This window comes from Notothenia coriiceps, unplaced genomic scaffold, assembly GCF_000735185.1.
Source record: "Notothenia coriiceps isolate Sejong01 unplaced genomic scaffold, NC01 NC01_scaffold00008711, whole genome shotgun sequence".
Taxonomy (NCBI): Eukaryota; Metazoa; Chordata; class Actinopteri; order Perciformes; family Nototheniidae; genus Notothenia; species Notothenia coriiceps.
This window is the reverse complement of record NW_011341412.1, coordinates 155,944-178,011: the sequence shown is the minus strand read 5'-3', so window position 1 is coordinate 178,011 and position 22,068 is coordinate 155,944. Positions and strand designations below refer to the sequence as shown.

Sequence of the window (22,068 nt, the reverse complement as noted above, 5' to 3'; positions counted from 1 at the left end):
TTCACTTCATCCTTAAGAAAATACAGCATGCATTTCTATAAAACCCAATAATATGTTTAAACAAAGCAGACAACAAACAAAGGAAAAAGTCATAAAAACATGGGTACATGCAAGGACAACGTCTGAGAAAAATAAAATGGAATTGGATGGGTGTTAGTTTGGAAGGTTGATATATGGATTCCCTTGCACTGTAGCAAACTTTCTAGTTACCTTGACAACAGTGGAGCAAATTATGTGTTTAAGGAGACTGTTTCAAAATATGATCAATCTTAAGTTGTTAAGTCCTAAGGGTGGAGGAAAAAAAATGAAAAAAGTTATCTGATTTTATTCAGCAGGTCACAGCCATTTACGCTTGTGTGAATGTGGCTCAAAGCTCAATCACTGCGATTACCCAGAATAAATATATATATATTTTAGCTACAGATTGAGAGTGGACTTTCTATTGTCCAGGCCTTTGCGCACATGCAAGGTTTTGGCAAGTATACTTTAAATCTGCATGTGTTCACATTATAATTAAATAATCACATTTTGCATTTGGTTCCAGATAAGTAAAGATATGAATCATAGTTGTTCAATTGATCTCAAGATATCTTTAGAGTTAAATCAAAAAAAGATTAGAGAAGATAAGAAGAAACAGCATTGAGCCTTTCAATCTTCATTGTCTAAAAGGGTCAGATGTCAAAAGCCCATGAAATGCTAAATAAAGTGGATTATCATGGTGAGGCTGTGGGATGATTTCCAAAGCCATGGTAGCCTAAATGAAAAAAGGAATAAATGATTTGGTGACAAGTGAATGGACAATCAAATTCCTGCATCAGAGTAGTCACAGAATGTGTTTGATTATGTTGAACTCTCAGGTACAGTATTCATTTCCTTTTGAGGCTTTATGCATTAGAGATGTAATTTAATGTGAGGAATAGTTTCAATTGCAGCTCTGAATACATTTATGTCATTGGAAGTCATCAAATCAATCATAAAATAATTTTAAGCACAATATGCTTTAAAGTAGTAAACTATCGAGGACATGTAGATTCAGCCAAATAGGGATCTAAACCCTGCCCTTAGTTTTGCAGATCATAAAATAGACTGAAAGGTGGATCAATTTGTTAAATGAGGCAGTACAGGGAGAGTAAATTGTGTGAGAATGAGAAACAGAAAAGCACAGCGATGCGACTCGACAGGGAAACAACATACCTAGGGCGTGTGTAAAATGGAGAGGTGTTAATGAGTATATGTTAGTATAGGTATGTATGTATGGTGTGTAGCAAATTAAGATGGTAATGAAAGGTGTTTTCGAATGATGACAGCAATTTAAAAGGAACAACACATGAAAAAAACAAAACATTTCCCAAAAATCAACAAAAGAATATATAAAAAAGTCTCAGCTAGACCTAAACCCACCCACTGGGATTCATTTGTGGAAAAAAGGCAAAAACAACTAAATAATAAAAAAGCTAAATGAAGGTTTGCTTTAATAGTTCTGTCATTTATTGAAATACTCTGATTTATAAAAAAAAATGCTTAGGTTGTAAAACTCATTATGAATTTAGATAAATTCTGTTTTTAATTTATTGGATGCCACACTTGATTAAGCAACAAAGCCTAATTTTATCTCTGAGGGCAGCATCTATCAGTTCAACTTTTGCCAAGTATGTGTTTCATATTTGGCTGAAGGGGTGGGTTTTTTTCATCGAATGACATTTAATTTATCATGCCTTGGAGGAAATAATTAGCTACATCAGGATCTTAGTTTTAAACTGCTGTTTAATTAATATTCTATGAATATACTGTACGAGTAACCCACTTGCCAACTCACTGTGTGACAATAAAATAAACAGACCCACAAAACCCAATTATGTTCTATATTCAAAGTAAATACTCTAAGAGAAATGGGAAATGTATCTTCCTACTTCATATGTAGCAATAGAGAATGAAAAAATAATAATGCAAAACATTTCCACTTAAAAGGTGCAGTACAATAGAGAGCATGCATGATGAAATTAAGTTTAGTTAACAAAATAAAGTAAAGAAACATAACTACGGTATTACCAGTTTGTGCCATAAATTTAGCAGATTCAGCTTGCTCCTGCAGGGCCTTTGTGTCATGAACTGATCTTGGCCGCTGACTTTTTACTGTATGCTCTCCGATCATTCCATATTCTATGGGACAAAGTAGAGGTTCATATAAAAATCTAGGCTTAAACATGATTTTCTGAGAACAAAAGCTTATTACATACTCTTTTCAATATGTTCGAAGCAACTGCAGTACATGGCTAGAAACAAAGACCACACAAGTTTGTATTTAATTTGTCCTTGACTCTAGGGCATAGAACAATGCAACGGATTTATAAGGGTGAGTTGGAAGTATTAATTGAGCTTGTAAGCACAGCGTAGACACATACAAACATGCAGATAAACTCACATTGTTTTTTTAAAAACTCTTACACTTCATCAGACCCACTCCCTCCCTCCCTCCCCACCCTCCTTCACACCCAGAAAACAAAAGAAAAACAGAATGAAAGTAAAAATGTGTAAGCCATCAGGAAGCCACAGAGGAGGGGGTCATGGAGATAACATGCTATTGATCCACAGTTTCCTCAACAGTTTGTCATCTTTGCAGGATTTCCTTTTTGTCTACCCAGTCGTAAATATTGTGAGCCTTTTTTTTTTTAATTCGACAAATGTATTCTGAGCTGTATTCATTACAATGCATGCCCTCTTTGTTTCCCGTGAAGGGACAAAGAGACAATGAGTGCAATGTTCCGACGCCACACTGAGAAAAGTGATGCTTGCAGTATTGCATCTAATTAAGACTTTGCAGCAGCTGTTTTAAGTAAATCGACACACTTTGTTATGTTTATCTTACTTACTTAGAAAGCTGATTTTTTTAATTTCAATTGAACAAAAGCATTACTTTCAACAGTGTGGTCCTTATGAGGTGATTTTATAATTTGCAATGCAGGTGATGCATCAACAACAAATTCACACATAGCTTATGTTAGTACATTAGACAATACAATGCATCAGCCATTGATAGTGGGGATGTTTGAATCATCTCTTCTAATGTAGTTTGTAGCCTCAGTTTCCTTTATTCCCTTCAGCAGACTGTAAACCTCGAGAGACTGACCTCCCTCACAGTGAGGCTTAGAGGGAGAAATCTGTCATCTCATCTGATCATGTTCCACTGAAAGCTGAGATTTTAGGACTAATTATACGGTAAATCGCTCGAGTACATGAAAAGACAGTTGTCTGATTCACGCATCAGACTGTTGGCATTAGCCAAATGATATCAACAAACATGTTCCATGATTGGATTAAGGAAAATTAATAAATAAATCAAGACCAAAAGACTTGGTTGTGTTCAAACAACATCCCTTCCCACTATAGCATCAGGAAAGCTGTGTTTGTGTTTGCATACAAAATTAGAATATTTCGAGGGTTTAATGAAAGGAGAGGAAGCCGCCAGGTAGAAACAAACATCGGAGCCTTTTGAAGCTGATTGGATCTTCAGGAACCATGACTGCACAAAGTAACTAGCCTCATAAGCGCATTCAAAGGTCCTTCAGTCTGTTTTGATCGTGTCCACATCTGTTTTGCTCAATTTAAGCAGAACACACTATTTGGAGTCTGTGCCGGACCAAAAGGTGTGCAGGTACCCTGATGGTTGGACAAACAGCGGGCAGTTAATCTAGCGTTCAGTCGTGCGATGCTAACTACTTATACTTTGACATGTTACCTCTTTACTGTGTTCTGCTCTACCCTGCGGTGTCTTGGATCATCAACCAATTCCCCATTTAGCAGAATAAAAGGGTTGTCTGATTTAGTCAGCCTGCATGTCTGCTTCTTTGCAGGAAATCATACAAAAAGCAGGGCTCACTGGTTTTTGATGAATTTATAGAAGTGAAACTAAACACTGAGAGCTATAAGAAAGCATATGGAGGCACTTTCATGGCACTTGGCTCCGTGGGGCTAGACAATACATACAAAATGGCTTTGCATTTTCTTTATTGTTTTTACTTTAAAGATACATTATAAAATGCAAAAAACAATTAATTAAATTGTATTATCATTCCGACTGTTCTGTAACCCCTAACATAGCAACAGTTGTAGACAAGGCCACAGGGCTTAAAGTAAATGAATTTCACTTTATTACATACTACCCAGTTCTCTGTTCTTTGAAGCATCTTTAATATAAGTAGATTGTTCCGTGTCTGTATGAAGGTGGACCTATATAATGCTGCAGGCTATTATATTCTACATTGTCCTTTTTAAACACTAATCAACATGACCGTCCTCGCCTATCATTGATCGTAACTCCATCATACCTTTGGTAATGATTTGCCTCGGCAAAACATTGATTAACTCAGCCTATTATACATTTATATTGGCCCTGCAGTCAGTCACACCTAATCTCATCTAGCTCTATGCGGCTTGTGATGAACAATACAACACAAGCATTGAAACATGAAAAGGATTATAAAAATGTCATTAAGCGTGATGTCAGTAACTTACTGTGTACTCATTACAGAGCACACATTGTATAAATCAAACTTCACACATTTTTAAATAGAGTTTTTTCATCCTCACGGATTCATCTCTCCATCACTGATGTTTGAGTAATTATATCTTCATCAATCTGGACAGGAAGCTATTAAAAAAAAGATAAATCTCTTAGTACACAAATAAAAAATGGGTAATTTTGTGCATAATAAGTCTCAGTTTTAATTGTACATGACTGGAATCTCTTTTGATGCCACAAAGCCAAGATGTTAATCCTAACATTGCGTTTCGTAGAGCCTGAAGGTAGAATGGAAAATAGAAGAATCTCGAAACATGACATCAGAAAACTTGGGAGAAATAAGCACAACAGTATGATTGAACTACTTTGATTTAATTCAATTCCGTAGCTATATAAACGTGAACACCAGCGAAAAACCTGCATTTTAATACCTGATGGTCGCCGACTGTTTGCCATTATTCAAAGCAGCCCAAAACAATGCGTCTCCACTGTATTACAAGGCAGAAAGCGCAGATGATGCACTTAGCCTGTCATTTCATTTCCTCAGTTTGAGACGGTATCATTTTCATGTTCTGGCCAGTATTCAGAACAGTGTGTTTTTAAGAAAATTAAGTTTAAGATGAATGAGGTGTCTGCCCTTCAGACAAGACTGAAGTGAACACTTATTATTGATATCCATCAAGCTCAAACAGCACGGGGCAATGCCATTCAGAGAAATCCGTCATTGTTAGTGTTCTTTCCTTTTGTGCAATGACAGATTCATTCACTTTGTTCTGCATGCAGATACCCTTGTTGGAATGACTGTAAACAATGACTATGCATGCATTTTGAGTATTAAAGAATGACATTTATAGAGTTCTAATTGTGACCAATAAATGGAGCAGGATTGACAAAACTGAGTAACAGTGGCATTGCTCTTTAGAAATACTTATGAAAGGTTAAATAGATTTGCCTTAAATATGGAGCTGAATGACTCCATGACCTTGGCAGACAGATCAGCAATGGCAAATTTAATTTCCCAGCAGGCAACACATTTTAACACAAGGTCAAATCCATGCAGCGTGTTCCAGCAAGCATTTAAAAAAGTAAATAATCTGCAACAGTCTGGATCCAATGGGGGAACAAGTTGCTGCTGAATTGCTTACAAGCAGACCTAATTTAGTTTATATTCTGTATATTGTAATAGTAAATGCATGAAATTAGTTAGAACTGAGGGAACAATTGGCATATAAAGAAAGCATTCATAAGCTAGTCTATATATCCGATACTGTAATGTAAATGTTGTAAATGAACAGTGTGCTGTATTTACTGAACAAAGTGAGGCTAAAGGCCATAATTAATATCATAGCAACTTGCATCATACTGGAATAAATAAGTTGTTTAAAGATACAGTGTAGATTGTAAACAGTAAATATATACTCGTATATGCTGTTTATTTTCTTAACTTTCCTTTTCGTACTGATATACAAACAGCATCATATGTTGTTCTGTATCTGAGACATAAGCGACGACAAACTTTGATATTTGTCTACTTTTAAGAAATACAGACACCTGAAAATACACACACACACACACACACACACACACACACACACACACACACACACAGGCAAATGCAAACGTATACATACACCCTCTTCCTGTAGCTCAGTTTTTACAATTTAAAAAAGTCCTAGTATGCTGAAGTAAGAAACAGAATTAGCACTCTATTCAGTAACACCGTGCTTCATCAAACCTGCAATTACTTCAAGTGGAGGCAGTAGAGATTTTTAAAGGAGTAAGCCAGAACCGTGCTGTGCCATCAATTTATAACGGCAGACATTTTTTCCTTTTTGTCAGGGATTATTAACAAATAATAAAGAGGTGAGGGATAAGATTAGATATTTAAGGTCTAACATATTATATAACTTTAAGAAACTGAAGTAATTTGGCGGCTGGTCTTTTGAGTCACACTGCTTTGCAAGATCTTATCGTGTCTGGCCGCAGTGGAAAGGATTATAACTCTTTTGTTTGAATGAGCTTTAGTAGCTGATCTCAAAGGGTGCATCTGTTAGCATAGCACTGCATGATGAAGCCGAAAACAGCCAAAACAATGGAAACCTTTGGCCAAAATGTCCGGTCAAATTACTGGCTGTGCAATCTAGCAATCACTGTGCTGTGACCTCAGCAGGTGACAATACATGAGGGTTATAACAGGGCTCCATTTTAAGGCAACAGTGTTACTGAATGTGCTGTGGCCCACACAGGCCTTCATCACAGTGTCAAAGATGTGCAAACATGGATAGTTCTGGACAGTGTTCTCCTGCCCAAGCCCAACTATTCATGTGAGCCTGATCTGGTGGGCTCAAAGCCTTTTTTGACCATCACAGCTCACTGATGCTTTCAAGCTTAATTATTGGCCAAACGTACGCTTGATTTAATTAATGTCCCACAAGTACTCGCAGCGCATATTACAACAAATAAAGACTCGACACACAATCAAAGAGAAGGAAAGGATCCATGACCTTTATCATCACTGAGGCTTTGAATAGTGCATGCAGAGAATTTTGGGCTTACACGCCCGCAGTGATAACGCCAGCAGCAGACACCCTAATGGAAGATATTTGATTTCCAGGTTCATCTTCACTGTGTGGACGCGTTCCATGTGTAATTTTATTGAAAGGCAGTAAAAGCCAGCCCCATGTCCAATGACTGATGTGTCTAACCTTGCATGAAATGAGCCTTTACTCAAAGGCCCCTACGAGGAGCTTCTATCAGGGGCGCTACGCTTCCTGCCCTCCATGCATTCCTGCCTGACTGACTGACTGTCACAAATGTAGCTCTTAATGAGAGCCACTTCATTACCACTACACTTTAAAGTGTGTGAGTTCCTAAAGTAGAGACAGGCGGACGGTCCATGCAGACCAGGATGAATAATACCTTACTTCCCTTTGACTTTCTGTAAACCATGTCTCAACTGAGCTACAGTCAAATGTTGGTCAAATTAAGATATACATTTGGGTTGTAACATGCTTAAAGTTATAGATACAGTATATTAGGCTTGTGTTCATTCGGTCAGGAATTACACTGGAAATATGCCAAACGCTAAAAGCAGACCAGGAGACCACATGCTAAAACAGTTGCAATATCATTTATGGTCCTTCAAAGTCTTGTTTGTTCCGACTGCACCTTTTTTATTTGCTTGTTTCCTGAAAGTAATAAAACCTAGACATCGAAGCAGAACATTTTTCAAAACCTGTTATGGTTAATTATGTGCTTTTCGCTACAAAATAAACAATTAACAATCAACACAAGTTTATTACAATAGAGAGAGGAATAAACATTATAATAGAAAAACAATAGAAAATCAGTCATGATGACAGTAAAATACATAAAAGAGACAAAGATAAAAACAGTGAAAATACATGTATTTATATGTAAAGCAAAGGTCCAACTATTTGGAGAGAGGGTAATACATTTTATTTTGTCACAGTAAGTATATATTTAATAAAAAAAAAGAATCATAAATATGATGATGATTATGACGTACAGTAATGGAGATGCATCATACTTTAGCTCATTAAAACACTTCCAAATCTAAACTGGCACTTAAGTGTTTCTTAAACCTTGAAAATCGGACTACCATTCATAAACTTACTTATGAGTGTTCTCAAATGTCCTCAATGTCTCTCCTTACAGCCATTAAACAAACCCTTCACCATCGATGCGACCATATGCTTGAGCCAATCTAAAAAACTCAATTAGTCCTTCATTAAGAAAATGAGGGGGTTGCACAGAATCAGATACAAATTACGAACTGTCCTCTGAGACGTACAATTATCCATCATATTCCTTCTGCCATCTGTTTGCTTCCTGTTGACTCTCCTAATGACTTAGATTGAAGCCAAATTAGAATGCTATGCAACTGCCACTGCAACTCATTGAGACATCGTGTGAACTCGCCTAAAAATAGAGAGTGTGGTGATACAAGCACTCAGAAACTAGTCTGCTGTTAGTAGAGAAGATGTATTTTGTATTACTGATGTGTACACAAACGAGTGGCTGCTGCAGATTGCATTGGTAATTTACAGCACAATGCTAAATCACAAGGTTATTGAGCAGTACCGCACAAAGCAACCTAGATGGAGCTCTGACGTTATCAAAGCACTGCATCAAGTAGCCCTGTTGCTGGGTGCCTTGAGCAGATCATTCCCCCTCTTTTCCGCTCACTTCAGGGAACGGGCCTCAGCATTCTCTCTTTATATCATTTCAACTCATCCAAACATGTGTCAATTGAATCTCTTTCTAGAGCCACACTGTTTAGATATATATATTCCACAGTCTAATTTATACTATAATAATCTGTCATCACAAGAATCAAAAGTAACATCCACATTTCTGGGCTCGCAAACAATTGCTTGCTTATCAATGTCCCAAAAGACTTCATTTTGATTTAAACAAAAGAAAGAAATTGGAAAAGACAACAATTGAAGATATTCATTTCCTTGTCATCTATTCCGGGTTTTCACAAAGATGTACCCACCGCATGATAATGTGAGCAATGTGTCGTGCTTTCAGTTCAGCTGCATGATGCTATCAGAAAATGGATCCGCCTATAGAGCATTTTTAAGTGAAAGCAATGCCAAGATTGCAGCTTATAACTTGCAAAATCACCAGCCTTTTCAAAAAGCGACTCTGCTGAACCACCCATGACTAAAAGTGGGGCTGCTGCAGGGACACAAACTGAAAGGACTACTGTGCGCCGACAGAAACAAGGATGGAAGCGGATTACTAATGAAACCATTTCAGAGAGAGAGAAGTCAGGTTACATGAATAGTATAGAAACTACACAATTCATCCTGCATGAAAAGCTGAGGCCTTCTCAAATCTGGGACACTCGTCAGTTGCTTAAAGCATTTCATGAAATATTCTCTTGTAAGTTTTGGCCTCAAAGCAATTGATATTTTTTTCTCCCTTTTTGACCAGCAGGATATGATCTTAATATACTGTATTAAATTATTCATGATTATCTTTCGGGGTATGCTGCACTACAATGCTCTTGCTAAGGGACATGGAAGGGACTATGGAGGCAGCTCTTGGCATCACTATAGAAGCACACAACCCTGGTGGATGACCTGGCAGTCAAACACACTGCCAAGCTCGATGCCACCAAGCCAAGCAATGCATCTGTCAAGTGAGAAACATGACACATTTTTTAGCACCTTTGCGGCTGCAGCCAATTTTCAAAGAGCATACCTTGTCCTTTCCTAAGCCATTTTGCTTGGCATACCGAGTAATGACCTTCCATTTAATAGAGTCATGGGTTTGCCGGCCATGGAAACTACTCGCTAATAAACGTAAAATGGTATAGCTAAGAAATTAAAAGAGCCAAACACAATATGGACTCTGTAACCAATGGAGGCTAATGTGGTTGGATGGCCATATTTCGTTGCAAGATAAATCATTTCCAACAGCCCCTAATGAGACTTACATAATTCATACTGTCAGCTTTTCCACAGCACCAATCATGTCTGATCCTTTTGCGGGGGTAAAATCCAGCACTACAGACTGCCACCCTGCATCTATCAGTGCAGGGAACATTGTGTCATACGCAAGTTAGTCATGAGGAAGATGCCTGCAACATGCCCTGTCTTCGGTCATTGGCTAAGCTCATGTTAAAGCAAATGCACTCTCCAAAATAATTACAAGGACACAGTAGCGATGCTGAAATGTCCTCAGACAAGAGCACGACAGTGGGGATTTTGTTTAATGGATTCTAATGCCATGTCTGGGAACATGAGAACCATCAAATTGCAATGCATGGCTGCTCTGGATTGTAATTTGGTTGTGTAAGTACATCATGTATTTGTGCTGTAATATATTATTCTTCCTTATTCCCATTTCAAAACAACTATGTTTTTTATTTGATATATGTGTTCAGTTGTAAAACAAAGTTCTCTACTCAAAAAGTTATGTGCTTGTTTTTGGTTTAACACTGTATTATCGTTTCTATTAATAGTCATGCTTTAATCATTAAAGTCAGTGAACTCCATCATCATCAGAATGAGCATTTTAAAGTAAGATGAGAGTTCCTCTAAACTGTAGGGTTTTCTATTCTTCTTTTAGACCTATAAAGTGTTGAGGGAGAGAGCAAATTAAAAACACTGTTGAGAAAACTGCAGGGATTCAGTCCTAAGACAAGGGGGGCATTCAGTTCAAGAGGCAGGGGATTTAGCCACTTGATGATCTCTGGAATCACGGAACAATTCAGAGAAAAACTTGCAACACCATATTATGAACAGAGAAAAAAAACTCCCAGTAAAATGTCTCTTTCTCAAAATGATAATTTGCCCTTTTTTCCCTCAAACTGCCAACCACATACAGTAGGAAAGGTTCTGAAAGGATATTGCATCTAAAATAAACTGCTGGGTACACATTTGAAGTTGAATCCATGAATTCACTGTCTTCTTTTTCAAACTTTTGCAAGCCTGTATCAAAAACATGCTAAGTACTGGTCAATTAGTAGAAAAAAAACATTATCTTAATTTTAAATAATGCTGAATAGCGCTGTTGAAATGATGCTGAGTCTATGTGGAGGATAATTGTAATTTTCAGCAGGGCATTTAATTGTGTGAAATCTGAAAGAAGGGCACAGTTTCATATTTGGATAATCAGCTCGTGTTGTTTTTATTTTGGTATCCTGGATGAGGTCTTGGGTTATTTTCCACTAGAAGCCTTTATATCAATATTCATAATTATAAGATTTGATGAAGAGCAGGAGAGTAAACAAATAGAGCAACATTTACATAAATGTGCACTTTTTTTTCCTTGACTAAGCCATAGTGACAACCATATGCAACTTGCTTTGCCTGAGTACAAACAGCTGTTTCGCCAATGTGACTTAAAACAAAAACATCACTGTTCTGGGTGAAAGCGGTATTCATTTATCAATAGAAATAAAAGAATGAAAAACATCAACATCTTTCAAGGCATAAACTTAATTATGAAACGCATCATTAAGACACTTTATAAGGGAAATGTATTAACTGTGATTCGATAATCAAACTATTGCCTTAGTGTGGTTACATTATTTCTATATGGTTGCTTAGAACTGTAACCATTTCAAAGTGAATACCCATGTGCTTATACATGAATAAATAAACATGTGCTAGATGTAATAAATCACAATTTGAATGAATACACTCCCAAACCAGAAAGCAAAATGAATCATGATGGCTGAACATGCTGGCTTTTTTTAATCAAATTAATTTCCAATCCAGCCCAGCCGCTATCAAAGTATAATTAGAGCTAAGAGATTGCAGTTTTGTGAAGTCATGTTGATGATTTCGGAAACTTTGATAAAGATGCCTTGCTGCCTTGTGGAGATGCCAAAGAATAACTGCTGCAGCTTGAAATATACTTTAGACAAGAGGGAAATAAATCTGACTCAGTGGCTAGAAGCAGAACATTATATCAGTCATTGACTAGACCATGACCTTGAGCTTTGCAAACAAGGAGAGAAAATACTTTCAAAAGATTACAAAAACAAAACATCACCATCAGGTAGCTTACAAAAATAAAGCTAAATGAAATGAAACAAAAAGGCTTTGTTACATAGCCTGGATCAAATCCTAGATGAAGTATGAAAGGACTAATCAGTGACAGCTCCTTGTTATGCGCAGCAGCAGAGGCAGCCAAGAGTGACATTAGTATTGGAAATTAATTGTTTTTTAATGTGCACGTCTCCATCGTCCACCACCACATAGCCATGCACCATTACTGTGGTCAATTAGCCATTCAACATCTTACCGTTGGCCAATATATGGAATTGATTACCACACCACAAGCTTTCCCTGCAGCCTACCATGTCCAGAATATTAAGTGTTATTTAAAAAATAGTTAAACTCAAAGTAAATTAAATCAGCTTCACCCTAACATGACTGCTAAATTGTTTTTCCCCCTCAGGCCACTTCCAATGTGCATGCAGAATCAACCATAGCAGCCTTTTGCATTTCCATCCTTATACACAAAAACACAGGTCTCAGTAGAGCTGGTCAGCACATTTAGGCTGCAAAACAAGTGCAGTCCTACATGTTATTATTACGACTTTTTGTTCTCTGATATGGGAGGAAATAAAGCCTCTTTGACTCAGCTCCTGAGCCTTTTTGGCTATGATGACATTAAGGATGATTGAAGTGCATTATCTGAGCACACAATGGCCGCTGTCCATTCAGCTGTGCTCTGCAGAGAACTGAAAGAGGGAGCTGGCAACACGCTCACTGCAGAGAAACGTGGAGTTTTAAAGGCCCACGACACCAAAGGCCCCCGATAGCTTTTGCTGAATAGCCTGTCTGACCTATTGTCAGCTAGTTCACGTTATTGTCGATGTACCTGTCTGATATGCAGTCAAAGCCCTCACGTCTCCTGCCTCTCACCAAAAGTGCTCTAGGGCTTTAAAAAGAGTCGATTTAAAACGTATCTCTTTCTTCCATTCATTGATAGTACCAGGTGGAGCAGTTAATTGGCAGTAAAGTCTAGCATATTCTACATAATCTTGCTTGGTTGAATATGTCAAAATTAATGTTACTCCCAGTGTTAAAATGAATCGCTGAATTGCTTGGAATAAATAGTTTTTAAATACTCGTGTTGAAGATTTGCTGCAAAGAATCAAAACTTACGCCGCAGTCAGAGTGATGCATCAAACATTTCCTCATATGAAGGCTGCCACTTGTTCATTCTGTGTTACTCACACAACAAACAAACAAACTGTGATCTGTTTGCGAGGCCGAGTGACAAAACCATTTCCTTCCACTTCCCTTGCACTTCTGTGAGAGCAGCCTTAATGAGCTTTCCAGTGCAAAAAAAGGGAGCCCCATGCATATATTTTCTCCCTCACTCTAATCAGCAAAGGAAAAAAAGCTGTCTTTACATGCACTCCCTTGCTCTAATCTAATTAGAATGTATTTAACTAGGCAAAAGTTCAAGGACATCAATAGCTACGATTTCCTCCACACACAGCTACTTACACAGTAAAAAAGGATAGTACATCAAATGGATGACGGAACCATGACTATCATTTCGCCTCATTATGGCATTTAGAGGGAATGATGAATGCATATTTTGTACATTTCTTCCTGATTTTCAAATGAGCGGCACTGAATGGTGCATGAATCAACTATATTCAGCAAGTAATTGAATCTCCATGGACATAAGATGATATAAAAATAGAGGGTAATCAGAGGGCACGATGTACTATTCTTTTATTTATGGAAAATTACAGTGTGCAGACAAAAAGAAGAGCAGAATGATAAAAGCCACATTATGTTCACCCTTAAATATGTCTACAACTAAAATGCAATAGTACATGGACAAATGAAAATCTTAATATATATGGAAATAATTCAGATGATGGGATGGCTGCCTGGGCTGAAAAAAAATCACTTGAGACTGTTAGGGGAAATTGGGGTTTGTATTGCAAGGTCCACTTTCTGATTTTGAAGGTATGACCCTGTTAACATTTTAAAATGTGTCGAAAATGACTATCTGTGTTTTGCTGCTGCAGAAACACATAAACATACAGTACATTTACATTTATAGGCAACTGTTCTACCAGTGGAATCATTTTGCAGACCCCTAACTGTCATGTTCTTTTTTAAAGTGCTCATAACACTAAAAATATTATTATATGTTTTATTGAGCTTTATGGTTGTTAAATTATTATTATCTAAAATCAGGTATATGCTATGCCATACCTGAAGGAAAACCCCCAACATGTAAGCAGTACAGAACCAGGTGCAAGTCTTAGTACGAGAACCATTGTTTATTTCTTCCAGTGTTGGGATATGCCTATCACATCACACTAGCTTGAAGACATGTGGCCTCGTCCTGCTTTGTTCTAAAGGACCAGTTCCTGACCATTTTGCTGAATATTTAAACAATGTGTGCAAATAATGAGAGTAAGGGTTGTTGGGAGCATTTTTACATTTTCTGTTAAACCACTTTAAGTATTTTTTGCAGGGTAACTGTCCGTTCTTTAATCAAAAACAGAATTATTTTAGCTATTTGCTTTGTGCCTATACCTTCTACCCTTCCTATAAAAGCTCTGTTGTGCGTAACAGATGTGGGAGGGTTAACCAGACATACATTTGCATACCCTCTACTACAAAATTCAATTCTCACCAAATGTAAATGAGCAGTGAGCCTCACGGGGCGGTAATAAGCCCCTCACAGTTTAGCACACTACACTGAGGCAAAGAAGACAATAGAAAACTTATTTTTGGGAGAACTGACACAATTGTGAGATTAATGCGATATCTGAAGGGTTTTCCGACATTATTTTTCGGTTTGGCAAGAGAAAAGAATTTTAGTAATGAGAACTAACTGGTCGTTTTTTCATGTATGCCTGATTAACCTCACCCCACCTCCACACAGCTGCTTCCAGAAGCTTTTGAACAGCCTTCCGGGACTGTCTCACCCACTGAGTTTTGGTAATTATACACTCAGAAAACATAGTTATGAATTCCATTTCTTCAATAAGATCCCACCAAATTCTACACACTAACCCTTAAATGTTGTATACAGTTGACACTGTAGTAAAACATCAATGCCATACACATTAGCAAGACTGCAATATGGGCCAAGCAAATATCACTCAATACAAAACGAGCGGGTGCCATTCTAGGTTATGGGCAAAGTATCAGATTACAGACAGACATGCATGACTGGTAGATTGACTAACTTGTCAAACTGATTCATGTGTTTATACCTCACATTTACTAGTTGCTTGAAGTACAGAAAGTTTCCTTGTACTTAAAGCAGCAGCAGTCTAGTTGCTGTTCTGCTTGTCTTACAAATCAAAGAGCCAGACTGACAGAGATCTAAAACGCTGTGGCATCAAGGGAGGGAAATCACCTATGAGAGGGGGACGGTTGTTCATTGGCCAACCTTTGACTCAGTCCTTGATATTGAGATCATTTTTCAGTATGTAAAACTTCAGTGAGGTTTTGACAGCACTGATTAACAAAGCCTTATATGAGATTTTTGGTAGAACTCAAAATACTTATTGTAATATGGATATAAAAATGAGCAAACCATACACAGACTACTGGGGGCTAAATCCTCCTCCAAACAGCCCCCACACAGCTGCTGATGTCCAAACAGTCCCACCTTCCTAACCAGCCAGCTACCCACCAGAAGGCACATGGGTTCAATCATACAAGATGTTCCCTTGTTTGGCATTTTATATAACTGACAGATGTTTCTTCTTTTAGCTTTATGCCTGGCAAACCTTCACAGACCCACTTTTTAAAAGTAACAGTTTGTTATTAACTTGATGTCTGGTTCAGAAAACAATAGCTACTACTGTATAATGAAAACATGCAAAAATAATGCAACTTTTCTATCATTTAATTAGGATCAACAATATATAATGCTGGGTTTCACTCCATCAAGTGTCTGTATTAAAACACGTTAACCAGACTGTGTAGATGAAACATGAGAGAGCATAATAGGCCTGCTTACATAACATTATTGATTCATCTAGTCCCACATGGCAACATTTTATTGCTGCTTGTGTTTTTGTTTATTAAAAAGCAGCATATTTTCACCTAGTGTCTACAAAGCCATTTTCCATGACAACAATTAGCATTCCCTGTTGTTAATTTCCACTGGCGTTCCTGGAGCAGACTGCATTGACATTTAGACACATCTATATGCTGGTAAGCTTTTTTACTAGCAAGATAATGCTATTCTCTTAGCAAAATATATGGGCATATAAATCAGTCTTTAAAAAATAAATAAAGTCCAGCGCATTTAGGGCTTGTTTTCAGAGCCAGCCGGGCGTAAAATAAACATAACCCAGCAGGAGTAAAACTATAAGGTTTGCTTCCCATAATACTTAACTGGGAAACTGTCACAACAATTAATGAAAAATAAATGACATCCAATAAATATATTTTTCCTTTCCTTTACAACAATCAATTTATTTTATGATGACATTTATTGCTATGTTAATCACTAATGAATACATAAATATTCCAAGCAAACCACGACGGTGGCGGTCTTTTCTGAAGTGAGGATAATAATTTCAAAACAAAGATTATATATGGCTTTTAATCTAATACACATTGGCACGTAAATAGCTTAAACTAATGAGCCCGGACACTTTCCTCATGACTGCATTTATAAGGTAATGCAAAATGCAATACATTCATTTGAAGTTAGAGCGATTCCGGTGTCTCTAGGTACCCTACAGAGACAGGAGACTGGATTCATTATATGGCATCCTCAATAATTCATTACAAATGAGCCTTCCTGTTTCTCCTTGTCTTAATGCTGCGGTCAACCATGGCTTGGCATCTTGAAATGAGTGACTCAACTGAGACATCCTGCTATGTGAAAATGACTTTCTTAACACACGTGAGGGGCACACACTTTCCCTCACATATTAGGCATTTGACACATGCAGCGGACGTAAGTAACTTCCAAGAGAAATCTCACAAGAGCACAAATCAGTAGGGGATTTTCTCTCATTATATTCCATAGCAGGCAGCACAGTTATTAAAGGCTGGAGCTTCATTCCACACTTTATTGGAGAATTTGACAATTAAATAAATCCCCACCACTTTCTTTAAAAACGACAGTAAACTTTATATGTTAAGGTACTGTGGAAAGCAGAGGACATCTATAAACCTTATAGATAATCTCTGAAGCTCAGTCAATGCAGTGCCCACCTTAATGCATTATATCAAATATAAAGTGCATCTATCTATCAACGTACAATTACATTCAATTAAATTGATACTATGGAGAGAGTTTCTTTGCAGTATTTTCTTGAACCAACACCATTTATTTATATAAAATAAACATTTCAAAACATCCACCCTCTCTGTAATTGCAGTACAGCTTCAATAGTTTCTCTTATTTTCAGTAGCATGTCATATGATGACAGATGCATGATTGGTTAGTTGACCCTGGAGCATCTTAATAAATAAGCAATTACAGAATATACAGGATTATGATATTTCAAACTCATCACAATAGTATCTTCTGGGACTACTTAAGATACGTAATTCATTAAATGCCAAATTAGTTATTGGTTAACAATCAAAATGGTTAAATTGGTTTTTCGATGTTTCAGATAGTATTTATTCATCTTGTATGCCATCATTTTTATATGTAAGTATTTAGTTATTGGGAGAAATAGCAGAGTAGAAACAATAATAAGAATATAACACATTATCATAACCTCAACTGGACACAATAGTTGTATTGTCAAGCACTTTAAATAACATTGCCCTTAAGAAAGGAATAGTTATGTGGTACATTTTCATTGCTCGCGGCTTAGCTCTAGGGCTGGCAATGTTTGTCGGTCTGTTGGTCAACCACTTTGGCTCAGACTGAACTTTGTGAGCAGCTTTTTGATGGATTGTCATGAACTTTTTGTACAGACATTCAAGGATGGATCCTATTGATTTTTATAATCCCTTTCCTTTCTACCATTTTTAACGTATCTTGTGCAATATCTCAACATTTACTAGATGACTTTCAGGGTTTCTGATGACTTTTTATTGCCATGATGAGGTTGAAATGTACAGTATGTTGCTAACGAAATGTTGCAATAACTACTGCTCGACATCAGCATGTTAACATTGCGATGAAGAGCATGTTAGTTGTGCCGACATTAGCAAGTAGCTCAAAGCACAGCTGTGCCTAACTACAGCTTTACAGTGCCAGACTCTTTGTCTTGATGATGAATGCTCGGGGATGCTTTAGCTTGATTCAGATGTTAATGAGGTAAATCAACAAACGATCAATCAAATATCAGCCAATAAAACTATATTTATGCCCGCAAAATATTTTTGTATCCACCCCCTCCTGCCTCTTACCCCACTAGAGTCACGCCTTTCTTCTATTCAGCAGCATCTCTGAGCGAGCAAAGGGGAGGGCAAAGGAGACCGCAATGCCACAAGCAGCACAAAGTGCGGCTTCTGGAGTTGGAACAAGAAGACTTTTGTTTGCTAACTCAGTGGGGTTCAGTGCTCTGATGTCTGCTAGATTTAGATCTGTTCCAAAAAAATGTCTACATTCATCAATTTATTCATGTGAGCTACCGAAAGAGCAATTATGTTTCCATTTTCGCTTGTAGACGAAATCTAACAATATTACATTGAGGAATAAAAACCTGCCAAGTGATTTTTTAGTGAGTCATCCTGCACTTCAACACTGTACTCATTTCAATCCTCTTGCTCAAGAATGTGGCACATTTTTGGTTTGTTTGTGTGATATTGAGCTGGGTCACTTTAGATGATCTCAAATGCATCAAATGAGTAAAGGTCCAAAATGAGCCAACCCGTGTATCACTTATTAAAGGGCTTCTTAATTAAAAGTGAAGCACATGGGTAGCTTCTTGTTACCAAGCAACCAAGTCAACCAATGTGTCTAGCCTACCACTCTGCCCGTATTGACGGCAGGATGGCGGGAATTGGGCTCCCAGTCGGATTTCAAGTTTTCTTTTTTTTGGAAATGCACTGTTAAAGGACAAAGCAGTAGAAATGTGGACCGCAAATCAAGTCTAAATGGAGAGGTTGGAAATTCCTTTAATGAGAACTTGGCTCAATTAGAGGCGTTATTGAGACTCCCATGTTGGTGTGACTTGAATCCAAAGCAGTTGGCTAGTGGTGATGGGTAGGGCAATACATTCTCTGCAGGCCTTTTAAAACAAGTAAAAAGGGAAGGAAGTGAGAGGCTCACAGGGGGAGATGTATGGGCTATTTTAGGTATTACTTTGTCTCTGGTAAGCCACAGTAAGAGGATAAGGATTATCAGTAAAGACAGTTTCATTATGTGTTTTTTTTTCTGAAGTCTGGCGTAGAAATCAAGGAATCACTGACACCGGAAAGCAGGCAGCCATTTATCAATGTGTGCAGGGGAGGCGTGTGGCGTAGTGGGTTGTGCGTTGGTGTTCGGATCAGGGGGTCACAGGTTCAAACCCCACTGCAGTCAGCATGTCGTTGTGTCCCTGGGCAAGACACTTCACCCCAAATGGCTCCTGTGGGGATTGCCCACAGTGTTGAGTATCTAAGTCACTTTGGATAAAAGCGTCTAACATGTAATGTAATGCATATAGAAAGACAGATGATACTATTTGCTAAAGACTATAGATAATTACCTCATACAGTATAAGATAGCTTTTAAAGGGGCACATTTAGGCAATACAGCAACAAAAAGCATTCATTTAGAAATTAGAAAAAAGATCTGCTCAAAGCACCAGATTGTCTTGAACTATATATTTAAAATTCTCAACCATGTTTAATTAAGATTCATGTAGCATGACACCATGTAGCTTATTGCTGCTGGAGCAGACATCCTAAAAGCCCTGAGTCATGCACTATTATAAGCACAGTGCTTTAAAGCACACAGCTGCCCCGTTATGTGTATGAAAGTGGGCAGAATGCATCCGCCCCTACCTAGTCATCCACACTCACAACCAATATCCATCCTATGTTTTTTGTTCCTGCCTCTGTGTCAAGTTCATTTCAGTTCAACAGAGGGCGGGAAGCGCATGACAGTACCACCCACCTTTTTATGGCACTTGACAGCCCTCAGCATGACAGATAACGGAGACACAAAATGCATTTGAATAATGCAAGCGCTCCCCAGCGAGCCGCGGTGCTGAAGCTGAGGTGATGGGCGAAAAGCACGTAGACAGACCAAATACAACTACTGCTCAAACAACCGCATGACTTCCCTAAATAAAGAGGCTTTTAATGGGAGTTACTATTATCACATTTTTGTGTCTACAAGGCTCTTTGTGAACAATGGAACAAAAGGAGAGTGCTGATTTTAAACGTGAGATTATTCAAAATTAGAATGAACACCGGGGTCACTGAAGCTGTCTGAGGTTACCGTTCCCTTGCTAACTAACCTATTTTTTTTCTTTTCATCTATTCTTATCTGAAGAACATTTGTTCCCCCCTCACTGTTTCATTTATTTATTTCTGGACTGAGCACCTGCCTCCTCTTAATTCTGCACAGATACATACGTGGTTGGATGGAGGTTAGGGCTATCTACCTATAGAATATTGCCATTTTCCAGAATTTCACAGCAACCTTAAATACATTTGAATAGCTCTTATACTTTCATCCACTGTATGACCATCTTCATTAAAACCATATGACTCTTGAGGGATGAGCTGTCAAGGGCTGTGCAGATAACCCAAAACCCTCCCCGCGTCATTAATCTAAATTAATGCTCTGCAAATATGTCATAATATTGGATGTGAAATATGATAAATGCTAGCTTCGGCCTATCCATAATTGAGTCCCTTTTAACAATATGGCAACATTTCAAATGCAGGGCCGGCGTGGCCCCTGAAAGCAACAAAGTTGACCTTATGCTTTTGCACAACCTTCTGATAATGAAAAGTGCAGCAGATGACTTCACATTTGGTGTGAGCCTCATACAAATTTGAACTGGAATCAAAGGGCTGAATTTACTCGAGCAAAAAGCTATTCTCCATGCATAGCTCATTAAAACAAAAATACCAACGTAATTATATCAAAACATAATTAATGTTCTGATTCATGAGAGAAAAAAAAGACAATATATTGAGCTTTGTTTCTATTAAGAATCAAATGAGCTATGACTAAGATAACTGTACACAGAACAGACACAGAGACCAAAGAGCAGCATGCATTATCATGGCCCAAATCATTTTGTCAACAAATTACTTGTTTAATGGTGCATGAGTTACTACATTCCATGCAGTATTTTAAGATAGTGCTTAAATATATTGTGACATGATATCTGTTTGGAACATTTTTGGAAATTGTAGCATTTTTAGTTTGTTGTTATTTGAGAATATGAATTTGGTCTGACACCTCTTGCTTTTTGTGGATGAATATCCCTGCTCTGGCCAGCATCTGACAACATCACTGTTCTGCAAGAGGCATATTGAAAAATGGAAATTCAGTCTGTATTTTCATCTTGCGCAAGTAACAATGATATATCAAAAAGAATCTCACAGCTGTGTGATACATGCCTAACCGGTTCATTATATCTGGTTTCTCAGTTGTCTTCCAAGGTGCTGTACCGCCCCAGGTGCCATCCTCTAACTAGACTAGGAGGCACATTCACTTCACTCACTGGCCTTCCTGGTAATGAGGTGGAAGAAAGTGTCAGCCTATGGCCAGCTGGGAGGCGCAGAGCACTGGTGAGTCAGACCAAGTGTAATAGGCAAAGCCAAGACATGAAGGGAGACTGCTGCACTGAGACTGATGTCACAAGAGCTTGAGGACAAGCTAATAATTGGACATGTTTTTGAAATATCAAAATATAACATGCCATGGGGTGTCCTGGTTGCTCAGCACACAGGGGACATGCAATATACTGTGATTTTTTATCTAGCTCAAAACCCTTTTTAACGCATCTTACGCCCTCTCCTCGCCTCTTTCTTCTCACTCTTATGAACCATCACACACTGTAGATATAACATTGAACAAAAGTCATCACACACATAAATATGTTAATTACATTGTAGTTTGTTAGATTTTTGAAAAGTTCATGATAT

The 22,068-nt window shown here is 37.8% G+C and overlaps 1 protein-coding gene across 1 annotated transcript in view; it reads right to left on the bottom strand.

The window, feature by feature from the left end:
• Positions 1-22,068, bottom strand: part of LOC104944730 (brain-specific angiogenesis inhibitor 3-like) — a gene marked incomplete at its 3' end in the record, with an annotated part of 51,943 nt that overhangs the window by 9,060 nt on the left and 20,815 nt on the right. Inside the window, exon 3 of the mRNA XM_010770304.1 lies at positions 2,050-2,160. Within this exon, the coding sequence (XP_010768606.1) occupies positions 2,050-2,160 (111 nt within the window). The remainder of the gene's footprint in view (positions 1-2,049; positions 2,161-22,068) is intronic.